The sequence below is a fragment of the Danio rerio genome, chromosome 8 (assembly GCF_052040795.2).
Source record: "Danio rerio strain M-AB ecotype USA chromosome 8, GRCz13ab, whole genome shotgun sequence".
NCBI lineage: Eukaryota > Metazoa > Chordata > Actinopteri > Cypriniformes > Danionidae > Danio > Danio rerio.
This window is the reverse complement of record NC_141028.1, coordinates 5150060-5176272: the sequence shown is the minus strand read 5'-3', so window position 1 is coordinate 5176272 and position 26213 is coordinate 5150060. Positions and strand designations below refer to the sequence as shown.

Here is a 26213-nt window from a genome sequence, read left to right as displayed (position 1 = left end):
CGGGCTGCTGATAAACCTGTTGGGATTTATTCTGTGATAACAACTGCCCAGAGTGAAGCATGGGAGTGGATCAGTGGTGGTTTAAGTTGCAAATCATATGATTCCCCAGGTCCAATACTTGTGCTAGATGAGCACTGAGAAGGACTACCCAATCATTCTGGAGGACCATGTGCACCCAAACATTTTATCCTGAAGACAGTGCCATGTATAAGGATGATAGTGCACCACTACACACAGCAAGACTAATGATATGGTAGTTTAATGAACATGAAAGTGAAGTTGAACATCTCTCATGGCCTGCACAGTGACCAGATCTAAATATTATTGAGCCACTTTGGGGTGTTTTGGAGGAGTGAGTCAGGAAATGTTTCCCTCCACCAGCATTATGCAGTGACCTGCCATTGGTTTAAAGGGCCATGAAACCCCCTCGTTTCAGCAGGGTGTTTTCACACCTCTACTTTCGAAAAAGTCAGAAAAGTGGGCGTGTCCAGCTCTGTTTAGGGGGAAGTGTCGGAGGAACTAAAATGGGATGGTGTGGGAGTGTCTATTTGTGCACGCGCGAGTTTCAGAGTCAAAATACACACCCACACAGGCAGGAGAAAGCGATGGTGTTTAACCTACATGGACATCTGTAGTCGAATTATTTGCTGAATTAATAAATGTTGGACTTTAACTGCAGTTTGGCTCTTTCATTCAGGGAATTCATTCATGCCCCTCGCGACAAACGAGGTATTTGATTCGAGGAACTGCTCTAAGCGTGTATTTTTCATGCAATGTTTGATACCGCACGGCGAATGAGAGAAAAAAAACTCCGCATTTCCCGGAAACTTAGATGCACACGGCAGGTAGCGTCAGAAAGCCGCGTGTGTTATTCCGGTCACTAAATGCGGTGCTAACATTTCTGCACTCAGTGCAATAGTAACTTAATTCGATACGAACAAACTGAATAAACAAAGAGCACTGGACGCTCACTTACCAAATCTGTAGAGACAGGACAATCACCAGCAACTAGAGCCGCGTCTTTATGGAGAGAAGACTACAAGCAAATCCAGATTTCAGCGTTTGCAGATGAGAACAGCTCTCAGGTAAACAATAATCCTCCTTAGACACGTAAGTTATTGTTGTTGAGCGTAGCGTACACTTTTAATCCACACGTGATCCAGATAAGCTCTCACAGAGAGAAAATGAAAACGAAACTTAACTGCAGCAAACTATAAAAGCAACACTTCACGCTTGTTTTGCCAACACAACGTGGCGTCTTTGTGGCGTAAACACAGTGACACAAATGAATATTAATGAAGTTGCACAATAGAGCGCGCTGATTGGTTTGAACCAAGCCTTACTCATGCATTAATGTATCACACTGTAAGACGTAATAAGACACACTCAGGCACAGACGCCCAGTCTGCACGCTGGAATACACGCTATTATGTCATGACCGTGACGCAGCTTCAAAAATTCGTTTCAAACCGGAAGTACGAATTTGCTTGAAATAACGCAAAAACAACCAATTTACACTTTTTAGTGAAATATAGGTGTCCTAATAGTGTTTTTAGCAGTGTGGGACACATATACGACTGTCAACAGCTCAAAAAATGTGTTTTGGTGTTTCGTGACCCTTTAAGAATTAATGAACTATTAAGGCTCAGTTTAGTGTCTAAATTTTACACTTTGTGGCAAGTAGCCATTTAATAAGCTGGATAAAGTACATCCTGGTGGTTGTTTTTACATAATAAAGCTCTTAAAAAGTCTAATGCAACAGTGCTCCACTTTGTGTCGGGCTACTGATAAGCTTGTTGGGATTTATTCTGTGATAACAACTGCCTGTATGTACTATAAACATTGCTTAAAGGGATAGTTCACCCAAAAATGAAAATTTTATCATAATTTACTCACCTGTTACTCATTTCAAACCTTTATGAGTTTCTCCCATCTGTTAAACATTAAAGAAACCTGTAACCATTGACTTTCATAGTATATGTTTTTCCGACTTTGGAAGTCACTGGTTACAGGTTTTCAGCTTTATTAAAAATGTCTGCTTCTGTGTTCAGAGGAAAGAAACTAAAGTTTGGATCCACTTGAGGCTGAGTAAATGGTAAATTTTAATTTTTGGGTGAACTACCCCTTTAAGGCTTGTTATATCTGCACTATAAAGTCCTCAAACCTGTTGTGATGTAGTTTAGGAAAGCGATCTGTCAGTGTGTGTGTTTTTCACCTGTTTTGCCGTCTCTTTGGTGCAGCAGTGAGATGGTTCGCTGTGTCGCTGTGTTCAGGTCTTCTTGGGCCCAGGCTGGATCCAAATCACACTCTGGCTTCAGCAGACGCAAGGTCACATGACCCACCAGAACCGCTAAAAATCAACACAGACATTTGAGTCACATTGACACGGCACCAAACCTTAAAAAATAACAAGAGTAAATTGCAATATAAACCAACATAAAGGTTGCACTTGCATACACTTAACATACAAATAGACTTCATTGAACATCAACACAAACATCACCTTTATACTATAGAACTATGCCTATATACAACTACTTTAGCGGTTAAAAGCTATTAGTTACGGGTTAATTAGTTCAAGTTATTAGCAACTAATACATTTTTATGGCAACTATTAACTAGGGATGCACCGATAAGGATTTTTTTGGCCGATATCGATAACCGATAACTCTTCAGACTTGAAGGTCGATAGCCGATATGTATATGCCGATAATTATAAATATTTCAAAATGTTATACTTTTCTACAGCAAACTTCATGAAAGATTGAACTGCTCTTATGAACTGAATAGTCTTTAGTAAAAACAAAAAAGCTATATTTTCAAAACTGCAAGGTGATATTATTGACCTATATTCACAATTTCACATAAATCAGCAAGCAAAAAATTAACTATTTACTTTTCTTTAAAGCAAATTAACATGCAACTTGACTGTTTCATAAAAATAATAGGTTAAATAACAAAATGGGATTTAATTAACATGCAAGTTAAATATATTTTAAATAAAATGAAAATGAAAGAGCTAAGGACTGAAACCAGCTCAAATGTTCTTGAATCAAACGTGGTACAGTGATGTACACATGTACAAATATGTCATGTCTGAAAAAGCTTTTTTAGAGGTGTTTTGACAGTTTAGAGCCACCGTACAAACGAAAAGCTGAATACAGACTGTATTATTTTAGAAAATGAGACATAGATTCATCCTATTTGGCGTTTTTGAACACATGAAGCTGCTGCTTGTCAATCAGACAACACTTCTATGTTCGTCCTTGCAGTCAATAGCGGGAAAAATGGTCAATGAAAAGTTTATGATAAACCGATGTGAGTTTAACTAAAGAGCGCAGATTTGCCCTAGGAGTCAGATTTTGATACAAAACCTGAGCATTGAGCAGATGACTTCACAGACAAACACAGAGCATAATATAAAGACAGCACGTGGCGGTGAGTTGAGAGCCCCTATGCTGGATTCAGTGACCGGCGCATCTCTCCACGGTGCTGCTATGAAGGCTGTCAGATCAGAGTGTGTTTGTGTGTGTGTGTGTGTGCGGTGAAAGCCCTCATGCATGCTCGTTATAATCAATATGAATATTCCGATCAAATAGAATACAATTTTACATCAACAACACATGGCAAACAACGCGTTGATAATAACAAATAACCATATTGGATTACAAACAACCCAACAAGTTGTTTAGCATGTGTGCATCGCCGCTGTTATGTTTACAGATGTCATATTTTTCCTGAGGTGATTTAAAGCACAATGACACTCAATCAAACATATCTACAATCATAAGGAACATGGTTACTTACTGGGTTATTAATGCACAGCAATAATACATGAAGAAAGGACGGACTTTGAAGGAATAAACAATGTGAGAGATCCATTATAGTGCACTGGGCAAGTCTAGACAAGTTCCGCTTACACATTTGCAAGGCAGGCAGGTCTGTACAATTACATAATTTATCCGCTTAAAGATATCAGCCAAATTTAGACATCGATAACGATAATTTTAAAAATAGCATTTATCGGCCGCCGATATATCATGCATCCCTACTAATAACCTTAACTTTTTCTGATTTTGATTGTAATGCAATAATGTGCACCTCTTGCGAAGCTGCTTTGAATCAATAATTATAGAGAAAAGCGCTATACAAATAAAGTTGAATTAAATGCGACTCACCCAGCTGGTGCAGTTCTTTAGGCATTAGAGTGACACCGATCTGCAGAAACACACGCTTTATCAACGAAGCGGCCAGAGGAGACTGCAGGAGCGGCAGGAGAACCTGCACCAGTGCTGGAAGGTGCATCCAGATGAGCGGAGGACGACGAGCCAGAGCGGCTTCCAGCAAACCCACAGCACACTGCAGCTCCATGTCCAGCTGACAGAACACACACACAAACACACACAAAATAGCAGATCAGCGCTTTGATCAGCGCAGCTCAGACCATCACTGCTGCTGCTGTATGAGCTCTCACCTCCTGCAGACGCTTGCGGATAGTAGACTCTTTCTCCAGCTGGATCTGCATCATCTCCTTCTGTTTGCTAGTCAGCTGGATCTCCTCTTTGATGCCCTTCTTCTTTTTGATCTCCTAAAACACAAACACTTTCCAAAATAAAACACGTTTGGCCTGAAAAGCTACGAGAGATAGTAAACCATGCTTTTATAACTTCACACTTACAGAGTCTTAGTTTTATAACATCGAAAGCTCGAAATCCTCAAAAATGGTTGCAAATATGACCACGTCACCCCATTTTACCCTACTTTTCTTTAAAGCAAATTAACATGCAACTTGACTGTTGCATAAAAATAGTAGGTTAAATAACAAAATGTGTGTGTGTGTGTGTGTGTGTGCGGTGACAGCTCTCACGCCTGCTCGTTCTAATCAATATGAATATTCCGATCAATCAGAATACAATCTTACATCAACAACACATGGCAAGCATGGCAAGTGTGTTTGCGATCTCCTAAAACACAAACACACAACACACAAACACACTTTCCAAAATAAAACACACTTTCCAAAATAAAACACGTTTGGCCTGAAAAGCTACGAGAGATAGTAAACCATGCTTTTATAACTTCACACTTACAGAGTCTTAGTTTTATAACATCGCCAAATCTCAGAGAGCTCGAAATCCTCAAAAATGGTTAAAAATATGACCACGTCACCCCATTTTACCCTACTTTTCTTTAAAGCAAATTAACATGCAACTTGACTGTTGCATAAAAATAGTAGGTTAAATAACAAAATATGTGTGTTTTTGTGTGTGTGTGTGTGCGGTGACAGCTCTCACGCCTGCTCGTTCTAATCAATATGAATATTCCGATCAATCAGAATACAATCTTACATCAACAACACATGGCAAGCATGGCAAGTGTGTTTGTGATCTCCTAAAACACAAACACACAACACACAAACACACTTTCCAAAATAAAACACACTTTCCAAAATAAAACACGTTTGGCCTGAAACGTTACGAGAGATAGTAAACCATGCTTTTATAACTTCATACTTACAGATTCTTAGTTTTATAACATCGCCAAGTCTCAGGGAGCTCGAAATCTTCAAAAATGGTTGCAAATATGACCACGTCACCCCATTTTACCCTTCATTAGCCGCATTTCCACTGTCGGGCCAGTGCGAGCCAGTGCTTTTATCAGGCCAGGCCGATCACCCGGGAGGTTGAGCAGTGAGGCTGAAATTATGTCGCGTTTCCACTGTCGGACTAGTAGCTTACAGCGTGTCAGGCAAACCCCGCCTCCAAAACGTCCCCCAAATCAAACGTCACACAACCCGCCCACTTCAGCAGGAATCAGGCAGATAAAGCACAGCATCGCATCATCACGAAACCATTAAAATGAAGACAACCGGAACAAACAAATGACACGTTACTGTACAGCAGTACATTATATGTCTATACGCACAGGCCAGTGTGTTTTCATTCGTTATATTTGTTCACTCACCGACCGACTGTTGGCATTGTGCATCGAGTGCATCTACTAGCAGGGCTTCCAGCTAACTCTATCAAGCCTCTTCAGCTGCTTCAGAACGCAGCAGCACGAGTGGTTTCTAATAAACCTAAAAGAGCACATGTCACTCCGCTGCTCATCCGTTTGCACTGGCTGCCAGTTGCTGCGCGCATCAAATTTAAAGCTCTGATGTTTGCTTACAAAGCGACTTCTGGCTTTGCTCCTTCTTATCTGCTCTCACTTCTGCAGATTTATGTGCCCTCCAGAAACTTGCGTTCTGTGAATGAACGTCGCCTCGTGGTTCCATCCCAAAGAGGGAAGAAATCACTTTCCCGAACTCTCGCGCTCAATCTTGCCAGTAGGTGGAATGAACTCCCTAACTGCATCAGAACGGCAGAATCACTCGCTGTCTTCAATAAATGACTAAAAATTAAAACTTTTTAGTCTCCACTTTCCTTCCTAATCTGCAATTGCCTCTCTGGTTCTACCGCTAACCGTACTACAAAAATAAATAAATAAATAATTTTTAAAAATTACAAATGTTTCGCTTCCTACACTTTACATACCTGAAACTTGCCTACAGCACTTATTCATTGTTGCTCTTATAGTTGTGTAAATTGCTTCCTTGTCCTCATTTGTAAGTCGCTTTGGATAAAAGCATCTGCTAAACGACTAAATGTAAATGATTGGTCTCGCCACAGAGGGACCCAGCACATTGAGCGCATAACATAAAACCACAGAAATTCTCTGGTAATAACTCTGTATAAAATGTATTTTATAACATCTTTTTTAAGATAGACGTCATCAAACATTCAGCACAAATGCTCCGAAGAGACCTAAAACAGATACATTTTTCCCTAGGCTATATGACACTTCGTAGGTAATAATTCCCTTTTATTTATGAATGTTGCATTCGGTGATCTTAAATAAAGGAATGTGTTAAGTGTTTTAGCACATAAGAGCGAGCTTATGTGCTAAGCAGCAGCTTTTCACTAAAGCTCTACATGTATTTAAAATCTCATTTTAAATTTTACCACATCATATAAAAACAAACACTTGTTTGAGGACACAACACATGTTGTATTTGCAGTTTTCCCCAATGCGTTTGTAAAAGGCGCTGCGCAGCTTAGGCTATTTTATCAAGATATGGCACTTTTGTTTTTAGTCTGCAAAAGTGGACACGTAATTTGTTAAGTTATATGTCTTTCTGTTGTATTCATATTGTGCATTATCTCCAAAATAAATTTTAAAAAGATGCTCGCGGCATCAACAGAGCTGTGAAGGGGCTGTGAAAAGTGCGCCTGGTCACACATTCACATACAGGCATCTAAAAACACGCATGTATCGTGCACAAACACACTTTTTAAACTTAAAGCTCTCGACAACCTTTACTGGCTGCTGTGTCTTCAATATGGTGTAAAGTTTAGTATGCGTTATTGAAACATCAAGGAGGACGCAGCAAAGAATGTCACTTACAAATTAAAACTTTACTATTTTATGCAACAGCCTTACATTTAAAAGGGAAAAATAAGGGCGATCACATGCAAAAAGACCCCAGCCTATAAGGCTAGATGTTTTCTTTCCCTTATTTATTTATTTGTTTGGCGCATGTACTTGTGTGTGATAGGAACACTAGTGTAATGGCGGCATGCCATCTTTACCAGACTCGCCTCTCCTTTCACTCCACCCCGAAGCCCCAGCCGGCCCTCTTTATCCCAAGGTATTCAGAGGGCCGAAAAGCCCCGCTTTGGCCCAATCAGGCACTGGAAGTAACAGTGGAGACGCGACTGGCCTTGGCTCACCCTGGCTCGCTCACTTTAGGCACGATTGTGGAAATGCGACTATTGGCTATTGACAGTCCATTTCAAGACTGAGTTCAAAATTATTTTATTTGTGTTATATATACATCTATAACAATTCCAGAAGGTCTTGTAATTTTAATGCATGTATGCAATTGCATTTTTAAGATTTTGAAGAGTCAAAAACTTACATACAGCACCTTTAAAGCTAAACACTGACAGTTCAGTTCACATGACATTATACTATAACCCAAAATGCAATAAAGCTACACTCCACTGCCACTTTTGCTTATTGTATGATCACACTGTTCTGAAAATGAAGATATTTAAGGTACAATTTTTTTTAATGATTGAAATCATTGATGACATCAATTCTGTATAGATGAAATTTATTTTTTTAAGATGTTCAAAAGTACTTGCGTTAAAACAAGTTGTATACACAGAGCTCTGTAGATCATCATAAGCTAGAAAGTAAAGACAAACTTTGACACATAAAACCTAGTCAGAAAATGTTCAGCGATCAAAAAGCTTTGAGTTTAAAATGTTCTGTATAGGGTAATAAATCTCGGTGGTTGCTTGGCTACTGAAGATGGTTGCTATGCAGTTGTTAAGGTATTGTAAGTGGTTACATAAAGCCTAAAACATCTCATTCCCTTCTCTGGCCCCGTTTACACTAGTGCGTTTAATTTTAAAACTGATTTAAGATCAAAAACGATCCGCGTCCACACTAGCGTTTCTAAACATATCGCCGCCCCTGCTACGCCAAATAAAAAGGCATCTGACGTGACCATTCGCACACTCTTTGCATGCGTGTTCAAGCATAAACAGGAAGCATGTGTCTCGCTCGGCATTAGTTTGTTAGTCAACAAACGCCGGTTGAACAATGAACGCGATGGCAAAGAAAGCAATAGAAATAGTTTTGTGGACAGACGACGAGGTCGAGTTGTTACTAAATGTAACAAATAAAAAACTGCACAATGGTGCCTAAAACAGAAAATAGTGCAAACAACGCTCCCATTTCTGTGTCCATGTTGTTGTTTACAGTGAAGGCAGGTACGCTGTGTTCCGGTAGCATTAAAGCCATGTGTTAAAGTCATGTGACAGGTGCTTGACGAATAAGTGAAGGATACGCAATGAAACAAAATCCCCAATCAGATAGCGAATCTCAGCAGCCACACCTCTGTTTTCAGATGTCTCCGTTTTCCCCCATCCACACTGAGTCAGAGCAGCAGCGTTTCAGAATGAAAAAGGCCTCTCCAGCATTTCCAAAATGCCCCGTTTTCTGTGCTCGAAAACTCCGGCGTAGTGTGGACAGATGGCGTAACCGTAGCAAAACTTATGTGTTTTCAAACTAAAACGCATTCGTGTAAACGAGGCCTCTGTGTTAGTGGTTCATCAGTCATGTAGTTCTCACCTCCTGAAGCTCCAGTTCAATGATCTGCTCTTTGAAGGAATACGCTTTATTCTCTCTCTTCATGTTGCCTTTCTTTGTGCTCTCCTGCTGTGCACTGACAAAACAACACAACAGGGTTTACACTACACTTGCAGACCAAACACACACACACGTGTGAATCTCCATTCAAGACTGAAGAAGTCCATTCATGCTGACTTTACCTCATAATGATGCTCTTGTCGTAAAGTTCTCCCTCTGGAGTTTGCATGATTGCGTATTCCTGACGCGTCACCAGACTCAGTGCAGGATTGGACAATCGCTGAGTCACGTGATCCATGACCCGCGGCAGCAGTTTGTTGGGAGACAGCAGAGACAGAGAACCGACAGCATTCTGAACAGCCTACAGAGAGAGAGATGCAACGTCAAGCAGAAATACAGAAAACACACGACACTCATGAAAGGCATTAAAAATGTCTCTTCGGTATCGGGGATATATCTGGTTATCAAAAAAAATCTAGTAATAAGAAAAAATTATATTTTTATTATACAACTTTCATCTTGGGTCCATGCGAGTATTAGTAATGTGTTTACAGTATTTGTGATGATTGGGATGCAGTTCAACTGATTCATCAAAAAAAATCGACCTTCTGCCACTTTTCCAAAGGATCAACTAGAAGTCAAGTTATTATTTTGTTGCTCTTACAACTGAGATCAACGACAAGACTTTTGTATCTATATCTATATATTTTTTGATAGTATATATATATATATATATTTCCCATCAATTTATTTATTTTATAAATTGCTTTATCATCTGTGTTTTGTCATTTTGTTGTACTGTGGAGGTTCTGTCACAAAAATGTATCATATGTGTAAACATACCTAGCAATAAACCTTTCTGATTCTGATGAATATATTTCTGGAAACTGTGATGCACTATAATTCAAAAACTTGTGATTATTGCCCATTTTAAAAATACCAGCACATTTATTGCCATTTAAAAGTGGTATTTACAATGTTACAAATGATTTCAAGTTCAAATAAATAATATTTATTTTACATTTTTAAATTTTAAACATTTTACTCAAAGAATGCTGAAAAAATCACATTTTTCTTGGAAATAATAAACTATAAAATCAACTGATGATTACAAGAACAAACACTATAACAGCTGAGAAGCACCACTAATAACACATCATGATTTTGCACAATTTATATACTGTAGTTCTTTATATTTATATATACTGTAATTCGATCTACAAAGTTTTTCTGCTCCAATAAACCAATCATTAATCAGCAGAAGAGACTTCTCTCTTTACTAGTCAAAGGATTCAAATAGTTGTTGTTGTTGTTGTTTTTTAGAGTAAATGAGTTTGAATCTGAAATGTGTCCAACATTACTAATGCCAATGGGACATTTTAACGCACCTGATTGTCTGTGTTGGCTTCCAGCAGGCGAGGTAGAATCACTTCCAGGTGTTTGTCGATGAATTGAGCAGCGTCCAGCTTCATAGCAGACAGCAGAGAAGACCACAGCTCAGACCGGACAGCCACTGAAACACACACACAGCCTGATTAACATACACTGGTATGATCTAGTGATGGGAATCTTTAGGGACTTCATGTTCTGATTCGATTCCTAAACGATTCTTAAACTACATTTCCCTATTTCTACAGCTGCACAAATACATCTTTCCAACTCTACAATTTAACCAGAATTAAAGTTTCAATGATTTTGTTTATGACTGGAATGTATGTGTGAGAGTGTTAATTTAGTAACAAATCTATATCCAGGATGAACAAGCTCTTAATGTAACATTGAAACACCCCATTACAAAGAGCAATAATAAAAAACAAATTGAATACCAAAAACTTTTCATTTTTACTTTATATCATTACCCTTTTAACGAAGAAATGTCTTCAAAGCTAAAATGTTTATATAAAATTTATAATTTTTCATTCATAGAATATTCCAGTACAGATTCATCAACTTAAGGCTGATTTATACTTCTGTGTCAAGCACACGCATATGCTATGGCGCAGCCTACACGTTGTCGCATAGTCCTACGCCATGGCCATCGCCGACGTGCACCTCTCAAAAAATGTAACTACACGCCGTAACGATACGTATCGGAAGCTCTGTGATTGGTCAGCTTGGTAGCGCTGACGAGTCTGGGCGGGACCGAGAGCCGCACGAAGGGCGCAAGCCAGACGAAGCGATTGTTTACAAGTGTGGAGTCCTGTGAAGGAGCTCCGGAAGGAAAGTTTTGTTTTGTGTTTACCTCATAGCTAAAGTTTGCCGGTTCCTGCCTCAAAATGAGCGAGTTTGAGCCACTTGTACATTCAGAAAGTGTTCAGGAAAAGCAAAACACCAGCGAAGGAACTCGACACAGAGGAACATTTACACCTCACTGCCAACTAGCATTTCGGAAGTGTTAATGCAGACCAACAGAGACAGCGCGCAGAAGTATAAATGCACAGCTACGGGCGTTGCATGCGCCGTGGGTTACGCCGGTCACTTGATGTAGAAGTATAAACCAGGCTTTAGAGTGAAACGCACCGATAGAGGGATGATGGGTAACGATGAGAATCTCCAGGGCCAGTTTCTCTGTCTCATCCGGGGCGTTCCACTGGGCCGCAACTGAGCAGATGACACTCAGAGCCTCCTGCAGGACCCTCGGAGACACATACGAGCGGCCCGTCTCAGTCAGCTCACCCGTCTCTGTGTACAGCACGTCTGCGGGCAGAATCTGAGACCACAGACAGAAACATGAGCACATTCAGAACACAGAAACACTGTTCATTCATTGCTGAATTTCAGGTGGGAGGTTTTATTTAAATATCTAGAAGGTGAACCCTTCATCTTCAGAAAAGGTTTTATTGTTATTTTTTTATTAGTTGATTTCTGCATCAGCACTAAAACAAGTCATTCCTACAATTCTGTAAGCACCACCTGCTGGCAGAGAGTACATTTGAGTCTGTCATATAATAGTTATTTATACATGCATGTTATGTAGCATAAAATGACAAAGCTATGGTCAAATCATTGTGTTTACACTTTATATTTTCAAATAAAACTTTTTTAAATTCAAAATAAATGTAAAAAAAAAAAAATTGCAAAAAAAATTTAATCAATGAATCAATCAATATTGTTACATCACAAAACTCTTATCATTCAAGCAAAGTTCATCCTGCACCTTGTGTTTGTTAATAACTACACGCAGTTCTGCCAGAAGGCCGTGGGCCAGACTGGATCCACCCAGCGAGGACAGGAGCTTCTTCACTGTTTGCTGAGCGCGTTTGCGTACGGGCCACAGACGGGACAGCAGCGGCATCACTGTGGCCTGATGGTACATCCTGAGGACAGCAGACAGAACACTTTCAGTCAACACACATGAAGTAAAGGTTTGACTTAACAATGAAAAACTTCACAATCTACATGACTGTGCACTGTCAAAAATATCTGTATTTCCTGATTCACCAGTGTTTTCCCATTTATTTACGGTTGTGAATAGCATTATGGGATGTTGATCTCTACTCTGTCAACTTTTTGATGTTGCAAATTCAACTTCGCAGTTTAACAAAGTTAAGACTTTTATTCACATTTTAGTTGTTTAAAATAATATAATGCCTGTAAGAAATAATATCTAGAGAAATAAGTCTGTGACATAACAGGAAATGTGCTGGCGGTTTATTACAAGGTTTTTGTAGCATAATATACAACACCAACCTAGACAACATATCACTTCAAACTATTCAAAATGTTCATAAAAGTCACTTTTTCCAACTTTCCAAGATTAGAATTTGCTGGAAGAATGATCAAGATATCATAATGCAATTTAAATCATAAACAGGGGAAAATAAATAAAAACATGAATTACAAAATACAGAAAACGGCTGATTTACAGATATTTTTTACAGTGTATGATTAAAAATATTGAAAATATTTCATTAAAATGTGCTCATTTTCTGTCTGATGTAACTTCAATTCTAATTAAATGATAATATTCTCTGAAATAGTTTACTGTATTTGTCAGTGTGATCATTATTAGCTACCTAAAAATGTTTGTTCTTCTGCTGAAATAAAACCCTTCTGTAGGTATAGTTTAGCCTTTGCAACAAACTGAAATTAACCGTAATAACTAGGGATGCCACAGTTCTCAATATAATATTGAACCGTTTGGTACAACCTCCACGGTTCAATACGCGCTTGTGAATTGCGGTTTTCTCGGTTTTGTGTTTTAATAATTTATGTGCGTTTCATATCTCCCTGAATTGACTGTGTGTGCCTCTAAATCCATGAGCTGAGATGAGGAAACTCCTCCCCGCGAGTAAATATCCAATCACTATGTTCTAAAGTTAGGGGGCGCTTGACCATCATTACACACTCTAACATGGCGAGCGGCGGTGAAGTGAGGCTGAGGCAACAGTACAAGGAAGCGCCGGCGAAGTGAGGCAACAGTACGAGAAAGCGCTGGCGTCTTTCAAATCTGCGGTGTGAGGACATTTCGGTTTTGCCAGTAAGTATAATGCCAATAAAAGAAAAAACGGTGAATAAAAAATAACTGTGTGCAAGCATTGTCTTACACGTAAAACCATGACTGCACATCTGCAGGGCCATCACCCAGCAATATCACTGTCTGAAGGCAGTATAGCAGAGAAGCTGAATCTTTCAAGCAAACATACCCAACTGGTTCCGAGAGACACATAAAATAACAAGGCAGTCCGGGTATTTTTTGCTTAAGATTTGCAGCCGTTTTTGGTGATTGGAGATGTGGGCTTTTGTCATCTTATAAAAGCACTCGATCCGCGTTACAGACTTCGGTCTCGCATTTTTTCAGCACAAAGATAGTTAAGATGGTTTATTTATCTTTACTAAAGTACAAATATGTTTATTTGAAATGGCCAATTTATCTTTATTAACCTCACATGTGTGTTTATTTTCAAAGTGTAGGATTTCATGTGTTCTCCAGTTTGTACATGAGCTACCAGCAGCTGTGAGATTTCTGTGTTTTTTTTATACAATACACCAGGAACTAGTGTACTTTTCTTGGCTTTTAAGTAAAACAAAATGAGTATTGCAATAAACCGTTTTCATTTTTTTTCGCCTTAACCTCTTACTGTTCCTATTGCCTATAGAATAAAAAAATGTGTCAAGCCATGAGAACCGAACTGAAAACTGTGTTAAAAAACCGAGGGATGTATTGAACCGTGGGCTAACTGTATTGTCGCATTCCTAATAATAACTGTGTCATGTCAAGATAACTTAAAGCTGAAAAAAAAACATGTAATGATAGAGTGCAGCAAAAACGACAACAATTACTAAAATCAACAAATCAATATACAATTATGTTTTTAACTAAAGATATGTATGAATACATATTAAAACATTTATCCCCCGGTTTCACAGACAAGGCTTAAGCCTAGTCCTAGACTCAAATGTAAGTCTGAGCTGTTTCAACTAAAATAAAATTGCACTGATTGATTTTTAAATATATCAGTGCTTTTGTTTTATCTCAAGATATACACCAGTGATGTTTCTTTCTAATCCTGGCTAGTGTAAGCCCTGTCTGTGAAACCGGGCCAAAGATAACACAAAAAATAAAACTGAGACACTAAAGATGGATTAATGATGCCTTTGCATTGCACTAATAAATCACCTCTTAAAAATGATCGCGTAAATAAAAGACTTCAGTGACTCACTGAGACTTGCTGTTGTTGAGTCTTTGTGGCTGATCCAGGAACAGTCTTTCACAGAGCAGTAGAACGGTGCAAAGGGCTGCGAGTAAAAGACAATCAGGGTTAAGAAAGCAGAAAACTTAGCAAAAATATTAGATAAATATAAAAAGATGGTTAGTCATATTAAAAGGGTAAAAGTTTGTTATGTTAAATACTCTCCTACATTCTCCTAAACTAAATGTTCACCATGTCCTAACTACACATGATAAAGGGTATCTTTCTCCATGCTAAAACAAGTTTTTGTCTCAACCATCTTCGAGAGTGATGCACAAAACATCAATTTTAGAAGCGGTTACCATTGCTGAGACGTTGCAACAAAATCCCATAATGACAATGATCACCTCAGGTACAGATTCTGTGTTTTACTCAGTGTTAAAGGCTGCCAATGTGCATTTGAATAGCATTATATTTGACATGTATCACCACACTACTGAAAGCAGCAGCAGATGGTTATCATCAGATCTAGAAATATTAATAACTAGCGAATGGTTTGAAAATGAAAGTCAGAACTGAGACTAGGTGCAAACCAACAACAAATGTATTGAATACATGAATAATTTGGATGTTACATTGACTGAAAATACGGATGGAAAAGTATGACACTTGATTGCTTTAATCCTTTATCTGTCGTTATTGTTTGTTTACTGTTTATTTCCTCTTAATTTAGGCATCAGCTCGATGTCTCACAAGTATGTCTATTTAAGTGTTCTGTCTTGTGAGGGTGGGAAAGGGGTGGAGGGTGGTTAGAAAAGAATGTACACATGTATACTGAAATGATTCTGTAAATTATTGATGTGAAACTGATAAATAGTATATAGACAAAAAAAAAATTGTTAGTGGCTAGTGAAAATATTGTAAAAGTAATTTTTTAATGTAAATATTTGCAGAGATTTATAGAAATAAAGTGTTGCATATTGATATTTCTCTGTTTCCTACTTTGTTAAATCATTGTTGACAACAATGGGAAATCATTAACATGATCAGTGTCTTCACATATATGAATATCATTAATTATTAATAATGGCATATAATTAAAAGTAAATTGAGCAAATTTGTTATTTGAGAAGTGTGTATCAAACTAGTAGCCCTTCACATTAATCAGTACCCATGAAGAAGCTCTCAGTTTTAAAAAGGTTGAAAAAGGTTTAAAAAGTTTTAAATCAGGTTGACCCCTGATATAAATGTGTCTGTCATGTCACGTCGTGTTTGGTGTGAACAAATCAATTGCTTGTCACTGGAATCTTGTCCCGTACACAGGCTAAGGCCACACTAGTGAATTCTCTGAAATAACTAAAAAGCAGTGAGTTTCTGACCTTCTTCACTGGCCTGAGAGAGGAACTTCTCAGTGGTGAACAGAGGCTTCTTCTCATCCAGGATCAGGTTCCAGAAGGACGTCAGCTTTGCTTCTGAATGCAGATGAACAAAGACAAAAGTAGCCAAAAAATATATATAAGGACGCGATAAAAGTCTCTGTGTGGATAATCATAAAGTAACTGCTATTATTATTGTCTATAGTGTCTAGGGCAGGAGTGGCCAACCCTGTTCCTGCAGATTTCAGTTGCAACCCATATTAAACACACCTGCCTGTAATTATCACGTTTCAGGTCCTAACTAATTGGTTCAGGTGTGTTCGATATGGGGAGCAACTGAAATCTGCAGGAAGGTGGCTCTCCAGGAACAGGGTTGGCCACCCCTGCTCTAGGGCATTGGAAAATAAAACAAAAAATTGTTCCAAAAATGAATGTTTATTAAATGATAAATCCGGTCATATTTTTAACGTTAACCAGTTAAACTCCGCGGACTTTTTACTGAATTATATTTACATATTAAACAAGGAATCAAGGTGTTTCCATGGCGCAGAATGATCACTAAGCAGCCCCAGATAGCACAGACAGCTGTCATCTCTTACCTCATGCTGTGTGCTTCAGGACCTTTTCTCCTCTGTTTTTGAGGTGATGTGCATAAGTAATTCTTTTATATGTCTGACGTGGTCCAAACACAGTGAATTATGTTTGATCAAACAAAAGAATAGTGAAATATGAAAACATTGATCAATCCCTGTGGCTTGTACAGCACCTCTCAGCAGTTGGAATACAATAACTTTTGCATAGATTATGGTGGAGACATATTACAGACACGCTAGACCACACAGAGCCTAAAAGGTACACTTTCAAATTTGAGTTTATAAAAAATGAATAAAAAAAAAAATACAAAAAGCGTCTCTTTTTTGGTGTTTATTATAGCACAGACAACATTTACAGCTATTTTAAACACTTTTAATAGTGTTTTATGAAAATTCAAAGAGTTTCCATTTAAATTATACCAAATCTGTGCATTTACACCTCTGCATGAGGATTTGGGAAGCTTTTAAATTTGGCTAGGCAAAATCCAGGCGGAAATCCCAAAATAACAGCAGAGTTTAACTGGTTAATATGTGATAAAAATTCTAAAAGCTTTCTTAGTAAAACTTTGCTGAATATGTTTAAGTGATTTTTTTTCATAAGCAGGACAGTGCAATGATATACTATTGGATATTTTGCAGAACAAACACTGAATGGGGGTCTTCTTTATGTAGTGATCAGGACAGGTGTAGATGTGAAGCTCACCAGACACAGAGTCCAGCACAGAGAGCCGACAGAGCAGCACAGATGCAGCCACGGCCTCAGACAGCAGTGTATGCTGGGTATTCTGAGCTGCAGCTTTCTCCACCGTCTGAATGAGCAGAGGCAGGAAGTCTACAGCCTGGCTGAGAGAGTCACCTGGACACGATAGAAAATACGTTCATTTATTAAGGAATCGGAAACAATTTTGCTACTAAAACTCCCTGACTTTTTCAAGACTTTCAAGTAAACTTTTAAGACCTAATGCTTTATGTAATCTCTACATATAAGTGGTAAATAACAAGAAAAACACTGCACCTCAAATGCATTACAGCACATCATAAAACACAACAACTTATTTAGTTAAAATTTAATCTATTAATTTTAAATATCTTTAGTTTTAAATATTTTTATATTCATATATAAATATATAATAATGTGAGAGAGCATGTTTTTAGATAACTAAAGATAACTAACCTATATTCAAGTATACAGATGTTTGTTCAAATAATTTCCATGACCATAATAACCGTTTATTTTTTTATTGCCACATAAGCAACTTGGCTATTTGATTGCAAGATCAATATAGATTTAAACAGTTACACTTCATTTTAGGTCACATTAACTACGATGCACATACATTGAAAATAAGCATTGGTACAATGCACTTACTATCTACATACACTCACCGGCCACTTAATTAGGTACACCAAATTAGGTGTTCGTTAACGCAAGTTTCTAATCAGCCAATCATGTGTCAGCAACTCAATGCAGTTGAGCATGTAGACATGGTCAAGACGATCTGCTGCAGTTCAAACCGAGCCACAGAATGGGGAGGAAAGGTGATTTAAGTGACTTTGAATGTGGTATGGTTGTTGGTGCCAGGCGGGCTGCTCTGGCTAAGAACAGGAAACTGAGGCTACAATTCACACAGGCTCACAAAAATTGGACAGTAAAAGATTGAAAAAACGTTGCCTGATCTGATGAGTCTTAATTTCTGCTGCGACATTTGCATGGTTGGGTCAGAATTTGGTGTAAACAACATGAAAGCATGGATCCATCCTGCCTTTCAGGCAGCTGTTGTAATGGCGTAGCGGATATTTTCTTGGCACACTTTGGGCTCATTAGTACCAACTAAGCATTGTGTCCAGGATAATTTGTCATGTCATAAAGCGTGAATCATTTCATGTATCTGTTTTCTTGAACATGACAATGAGTTCACTGTACTTAAATGGCCTCCACAGTCACCAGATCTAAATCCAATAGAGCACTTATTGGATCTGGTGAAAGGGGAGATTGGCATCATGGATATGCAGCCGACAAATCTGCAGCAACTGTGTGATGCTATCATGTCAATATGGAGCAAAATCTCTGAGGAATATTTCCAGTTCCTTGTTGAATCTCTGCCATGAAGGATTAAGGCAGTTCTGAAGGCAAAAAATGGTCCAACAAGGTACTAGTAAGGCGTACCTAATAAAATGGCTGGTTCGTGTATATTGCAATTATGTTTTTAAACAATTTGCATGTAATCACATATATACCTAACTTCTGTAATTACATTTATAAGAACACTGTTAGCCTTTAACCATACCCATACCACCAAATTTGTCCCAAACCATTATTCCAACTTAATAGCTACATAATCCTTCTCAACACATTATGAACTTATTTATTGATGTAAATACATAGTAATTAATGTGACCTAAAATAAAGTGCAACCTTAAAAAAAACTACATAATATTACTATAAACTTCATAATTCAATAAAAGAGGATATTAAAATGGACAAATTAAATTTTTCGGTATATAAGTTACTATTATTATTATTTCATAGTATTGTCAAATGATTAATTGCAATAAAACCATACAAAATATATTATAAAATATGATTTTTTAAAGTAATAAACAAACAAAATATAAAAATTGCATTCAAAATATCATATTTGCTAAATATATTTATGCACAGTGTAGTTTTGTACATAAAAATACATGACATTAACTACAATAAATCATAAGATATATATATATATTTTTTCAATTTAATATAAATAACTTGTGGTACATTTAAAAATATATATCAATCGAAGTGCTCTCAGTATAAAAATCTTTTCTTGTAGAAGCAGCACATAAAAAAAAACTGCATGTAAATACAAGCTTTAATTTTAGACGTGATTAATTGACAGCACTGTTATAAAGCCATCAGAAGCGTCCCAGCAGCCCGACTGACCTTTAAAAGCACCGATCATGGCCTGCAGATACGCGTGTCGCACTGCGGATGTGGACGTCTTCAGGGTGAAGGCTTTTTTAAACCAGTCTCTCAACTCTGAGGGCACATCCAGCGTCAGGCGGCTCGTCCACTGAGACAACACCGACACTGCATGGACCAGCGTCCCCTCGTGGACTACAAACACAAACAGACAATCATTACCTATCATGACATTTATGCTGCTCAAAATTTAGGATCGTTTTAGACTATGTTCAATGAGCTTCCATTAGTTTTTAATCTATTAACTAACATCAACACGTTATCACATTATAACGTTAGTTGATAAAAATACTTCCACATGCATTTACAACTATCAAGATGAACGGAAATGGAAAGACTAACATGAAAAAATGTACACTACTGTGTTTTTTGTAATATATGTAACAATAGCATACCTGTCAACCCTCCCGTTTTTCCCGGGATTCTCCTGTATTTTACAGTTCTATCCCGCTATCATCCCATAAAGGTATTTTCCTGTATTTTCAGTCTTTCTCTGAAGGGTGGCCAGAAACATTAAAGAGCCGAGTCTCCCTATACACAACCCATACCGCCGAACCACCAGGGGCCGCCCCTTGCTCTTAAATGTCAGTCTGTTGTGCTTTCACTTTGTTTAGGCACGAAAACACTTTGAAATAAATATAAAAACGGCGCGATTCCTCTTTCTATTCATTACAGGTGCCGTGATCACCTCCTATGCAATCCTCAAAACAGTCATATAATGGTGCATGACTGTCAGCTGGCCCGCTCCACAGTGATAAATAGACGATGTTGTCCAAATGGATTCTGGCTTTTGGGTACGTGTTTAAACAGACATGTACACATAATTAATAATAATAATATCTAAAGATGTCATTCTTGGTGTTTTTTTTTTTCCAAACACAACTAATTTAGTCTTAACTGAGCATAAAAGGTTAGGAAAGCAGTTGAATGCCTTCATTATATTGTTAGATATGTGCATTTTTAAAGTGTCACCTCTGTTATTTAATGTAATCAAACAAAACAATCTAAACAAATAAGAGATAGATTTTTTGCTCTTTAATCAGAATGTGTACGTTATACAGTGAACAAACGGCTATAAGACTCGATAGCTTGATTCTATTTCATTATAATAGCTATTCATTTTAATAAGCTGAACTGTTTGCTAATGTATTTGCTGCTAATGTATATTTATTTTTTCTTACATAAAAATAAAAATAATAAAACATATTACTGACAATTTAACTGTTTATTTACAATGAAACAGCTCCAAATGAGCATTTTTAGTCATTTAGGATTTTTTAAAGGGGTGGGGGCATATGGTGGGCATATCCCTTATTTTCACATCCCAATGTTGACGGGTATGAACAATAGTTAAAAAATAACTACTGTACTCTTACTACAAGTTAATATCTAATAAATAATATTAAAATATGCAATATTTAGATACAAAATAACAAATGCTGAAATTGCCGTTGATATTTTAGACGTATGTTTCATTGTTCGCTTATGTTAATTAACGTTGACAAATGAAACCTTAATCTTGTTACGCAGATTGCTTAATGCAAATGAAACCATGTATTCAAGACCTAACAAAATCACTATAAGGTCTTAAATAGCAAATAGGACAAAAAAAAATTAATACAATATTGCTTTATAAAATTTTGCTTATTTCAAGTTCATATTTAAATGTTTTTGGTATTAAAGCTAACTAAACCAAAAATGTTACTAATCTAAAGCTTTAATAAAAAACAAATATTAAAAACATATAATCCAAGTAGTTTTGCAGGAAAACATTGATTTAAAGAGCCCCTGTTATCCATGAAATAGGGTCATATTTTGGTTGTAAGGGTCTCCAAAAGCAGTCTAATATGCATGCAAGGTCAAAAAACACTTTCATTATCTTGTAATCTGCATTTATTTTTACCTAATTATCCCAGCGACTCCTGTATGAATTGTTCAGTGATTCATTTGTTCCCAAACCCCTCCTTAGCGCGAAGCTAATCTGCGCTGATTGGACCGATGACAGCCTGTTTTGATTGGTCGACACTGACTGCCTTCAGCGCGAGACGGAGTGAAATGCCCAGCAGCTAATCAGCAATATAAAATTAGTCACAGTGCATACCCGCTTCAAAGTGTAAGGCGTGGATTTTGCCTGCCAGTGGGTGAATGTAAATACAGACGATGGACTTGAAAATACCGACGACTAACTATTTTATTGAGTAAAAACTCCAAGAACTGGCGAGGAGATCTCTTAGCCGTCACACTCTACCTGCTCTTTTCACACACACACACACATATTACCCTCCTCGGAGGAGGACACAACATTACCCTCCTCCTCGGAGGTCCGTAAACAAAGCGGCACGCGTCGCATTTTCAATATGGCTTTACACGCGATATGAGAATTTAGCGAGTTAAACTGATTCAGTACACGCGGTTATAAGTAACAAATCACAACTAAATACATTTGCAAGCTAGAGTAACAAGGCAACAACTTTGATCTCACATACTTACAATTGCGAAATGGAGGAAGAAACCGATCCCTGTTCTGACATGTCCATCAGTACACTTTACTGATCCTTCCTTTAACTAACAGCCGATGAAGTCTACTTTGTAAGCATGTCGTTTCTAGAAGCACTCGAACTGCTCATGGCTGGGCTATAATGCTGAGGTTTCATCTATGGGTAGAGACTCAATAATATGCATCTGCACAGCGTGACTTCATTCGACCGGCGTGTGTGTGTGTGTGTGTGTGGCTTTTTTTCTGTGTTAAGCCTGGTTTATACTTCTGCGTCAACTGACCCTTCTGCTTAACCCACAGCGCATGCAACGCGCGTAGCTGTGCATTTATACTTCTGCGCGCTGTCTCTGTTGGTCTGCATTAACACTTCTGAAACACTAGTTGGCAGTGAGGTGTTAATGCTCCTCTGTGTCGAGTTTCTTCGCTGCTTTTTTGATTTTCCTGAACACTTCCGGGATGTACAAGTGGCTCGAACTCGCTCATTTTGAGGCAGGAACTGGCGGACGTGCAACAACTTTAACTATGAGGTAAACACAAAACAAAACTTTCCATCCGGAGCTCCTTCGCGGGACTCCACACTTGTAAACAATCGCTCCATCAGGCTCGCGCCATTCACGCGACTCTCGGTCCCGCCCAGACTCGTCAGCGCTACCAAGCCGACTAATCACAGAGCTTGCGCTATGGGTCGTTACGACGTGTAGTTACATTTTTAGAGAGGTGCACGTCAGCGATGCCGACGGCCACGGCGAAGGGCTATGCGTCAGCTCCGTAGCATACGCCGGCGTTTGACGCAGAAGTATAAATCAGCCTTTAGATGGCGGGGCCGCAGGTTTCAAATCTCCCGGGCTTGCGCGCGCAACTACTTGTGTTTCGTGGACATGTCATCGCGAATCACCTTATGACTCGTTATCAAGACGACTTGTTTGAAGCACTGAGTCGACTCTTTTATAGATGAATCAACAGTTTAACACTGTACACTTACAGATTTAAGCCTTAGCTGGATATTTCACTTCACTTAGAGCTGTGTTACACACTACATGGAAGGGCATTTTCAAAAACCCATAATATGGGCTCTTTAAATAGACTTAAAATGTACTTAAGTAACTAAAACTGAAATTTGTCGTGTGTATTTAATATTTGTAGTAAACATGTAACCAGAAAACAAAAAAAAAGTAAATTAATTTCATGCAATTAAGAAATTCAAGCATCCGTTTCTAATTCTCAAAGACAGTTAACGGTTGCAAAGTGCAAATAATAAAACATGCATATTATATTTTAAGTTTTAATTTTTCTGATCAGTCATAAGCTTGTCATCAACTCAAGAAATGCTCCAAATCCTCAATCCAGTATAACAGGAGCAGAATAAAAGCAGTAAAGCCTCACCTTCCTGCTGCAGGTATGGGATGAACATCACAGCCACGCTGGAGCTCAGAGACTGAGAAGAAGAGCCAGAGACAGCGTGATGACTACAGCTCCTGATTCCTGATTCACAAACACAAACAAACAACACATTCAACTACTAATCACAAAGACACACACCAGTTTAGAGCTAAACAGAAGCGGTTTCTTTCTCAAAGCTGTTATATTTGGACCTTATGCAATATGAGGGTCAATATAAGATGCCATTGCATTCTTGCATTTTATCAGTGCAGGCATGCTTGATTATGATTAGAATAAGTAAATGTTAAAATGGGGTAAAACAAGCCTTTCTCTTTATGTCTTATTAACAGTTCCTCATGATGATTTTGAATTAAAATGGTTTAATACACCTCTAATTGCTCCCATTAGATTTAGTGTAAAGAAATTGCTGTGCAAAAGGGCCCAAGGGCATATGAGAAAGAGAGACGTATATTCACCTGAGAGGACGCTCATCTTCTGGGCCACAACAGTCAGCTTCCCCTCTGAGCCTGTGCAAAACATTATCAAAAATTAAACAAAACTTTAACCCTTAAAGACCTAGAGGTATTTTGTGGCCACCCAATGGGCCTATTTTATTTTATTATTATTATTATTATTTTAAAGCTGTTTTATTGTTATTTTAGCAGTCAGCCACAAGTGTCATATATTATTTTAAACAGGAGAACCTGAAGCCTCAATCTGTATCATTTAAAGGTCCAGTCTAAACTATTTTTTGGTCCAAAAACACATGAACAGACAGAAAATATTCCAGAATTTTAAGAAAAACGTTTTTTAATAAAGTGGACTTTTCTAGTTATTACAAACAAAACCCTTTTTTTTTCTTTAGAAATACATGCTATGATGTTTTATACTTCCAAAATAAATTGTCTACATCCACCTTTCCCTGAGCAAGTTAGGGAAAGAAAAAAAATTAGCAATTTATTTCTATGTTATTCTAAGGCGTTTTTCAGTAGGAAAAAACTAGTGCATTTATTTACTGACAATGTATTTGCCCAAAAGTTTTGGGAATGAACTAAACAGAAAGATTGTTACAAAATAACAGAACACTGAAGCAAGTTTGACTATCCAAATAATATATTTTCAGTTACCATAAACAACAGCACTTACAATCAACAAATAAAAAATAAGAAAATAAGAAATAATGCATCAAAGTCCAAATTAACATGGTGCAAATCCTCAGTAAAAAATAAGATATAAATATTTACTATACTATAAATAGTTACATAACTAAAATAGACTCAATAGCCCCTTTCACACATACAGACCTTTCCGGAAAATTGCCGGCAATTTTCCGGAAAGGTCTGTATGTGTGAACAGGGCCTTTTTGAAAATACCGGTAAATTCGTTCTGGCTATTTTCCGGAAAGAGAAGTTGTAACATTACCGGCAATTTGCCGGAATGCTGCGCTGTGTGAATGCAGAAGGAAGATTGCCGTAATAAGCGTGTCCACGTCTAGAACGTGCTGACGTGAGACACCTGCTTTAGCCAATCACAACAGTCAGACGCATTCACGTGCGCGCGGTTTATGACAATAAAAGCCTTTGAATATTTTTTCCAAACACCTTTAGCTGCTAGATGTTAGTCAGATAATGTTTCTATGTTCCTTCTTAATGCTGTGTAAATAATTATCGATAAAATGTTTATGATAATCCGTTGTTTGTTTACCTTCAAGCTTTGCGTGTGGCCGTGAGCGCACATAGCGCCAGCACACACACATATCAAAGTGTTTCCCTATGTTTTCATTAGAGTTGTACTCAATACTGATCCATCTGAAGAGTTTGTAATGTAGTCAAATGTTTACAAACACAAGCGCAGCCGTTTAGAGGTCATTTCTGGTTAATGATGTCAGAATTTACCGGCATTTTGCGATGGATGTGTGAATGCTCTTTTCCGGAAAAATTTCGTAACGTCCTCGCCTGTGTGAACAGCGTTTTTTTGAATATACCGGTAAAGTCGTTCCGGAAATTTTCCGGATATTTACCGGTATCACTGTGTGAAAGGGGCTAATATGGACCATCCTTAGGTTTTATGTGCCAGCATATGGTGTTGACCCTGCTGCTTCTCAACTTTTGCGTTGCAGACAAACAGCCGCACCGTCATTTGCGTCCTTTGAAAACAGCAAGAGCAGAACTTCGTCTTTGCTGTGTCACTGTTTTGTCATGTTTCTGTGCTGTTGTGCAAGCAAAAGTACTTAGGATGAGAATTATTTCATGCAAAACTTTTTTTGCGCTTTATTTAGCCGTGCGTAAATGTACAGCCTATTTCTCATTCCAGGTTGTTCAAATAGTTGATTGGTGGTCCAAAAGCGAAACCTATGCTTATTGGTTGAGAGAGAGAGTGAGTTTGAACCAATCTGGGCATGAAGGAGGGACAATGCATCAATGCATCATGTCTGGTTTGTCCGGAGACACAAGCCACGAGCGTTCCTTTGTCAAATCAGCGTTGTCAAAATATGATGACGTAACCACACTGATTCCGGAGCCTCCGAAGGTTCATGAATGTAATGTCAGTGATGGAAAGCGGAGACTGTCT

At 38.0% G+C, this 26213-nt stretch overlaps 1 protein-coding gene across 3 annotated transcripts in view; it reads right to left on the bottom strand.

Annotated features, from left to right (window-relative positions):
- The window catches only part of gcn1 (GCN1 activator of EIF2AK4), a 107144-nt gene that overhangs the window by 60173 nt on the left and 20758 nt on the right, over positions 1-26213 (bottom strand). For all 3 annotated transcript variants that reach the window (XR_015497379.1, XM_087264066.1, XM_087264067.1), the window contains exons 12-25: positions 24119-24169; positions 23646-23744; positions 19727-19900; positions 17507-17659; positions 16214-16306; positions 14865-14940; positions 12359-12518; positions 11722-11911; positions 10590-10714; positions 9384-9562; positions 9184-9277; positions 4475-4588; positions 4179-4377; positions 2216-2350 (exon numbers count right to left, since the gene is read on the bottom strand). Coding sequence is in view for 2 of the 3 variants with exons in the window: in XM_087264066.1 (XP_087120192.1) it covers positions 2216-2350; positions 4179-4377; positions 4475-4588; positions 9184-9277; positions 9384-9562; positions 10590-10714; positions 11722-11911; positions 12359-12518; positions 14865-14940; positions 16214-16306; positions 17507-17659; positions 19727-19900; positions 23646-23744; positions 24119-24169 (1842 nt within the window). In the remaining variant the exon portion in view is untranslated. The remainder of the gene's footprint in view (positions 1-2215; positions 2351-4178; positions 4378-4474; positions 4589-9183; positions 9278-9383; positions 9563-10589; positions 10715-11721; positions 11912-12358; positions 12519-14864; positions 14941-16213; positions 16307-17506; positions 17660-19726; positions 19901-23645; positions 23745-24118; positions 24170-26213) is intronic.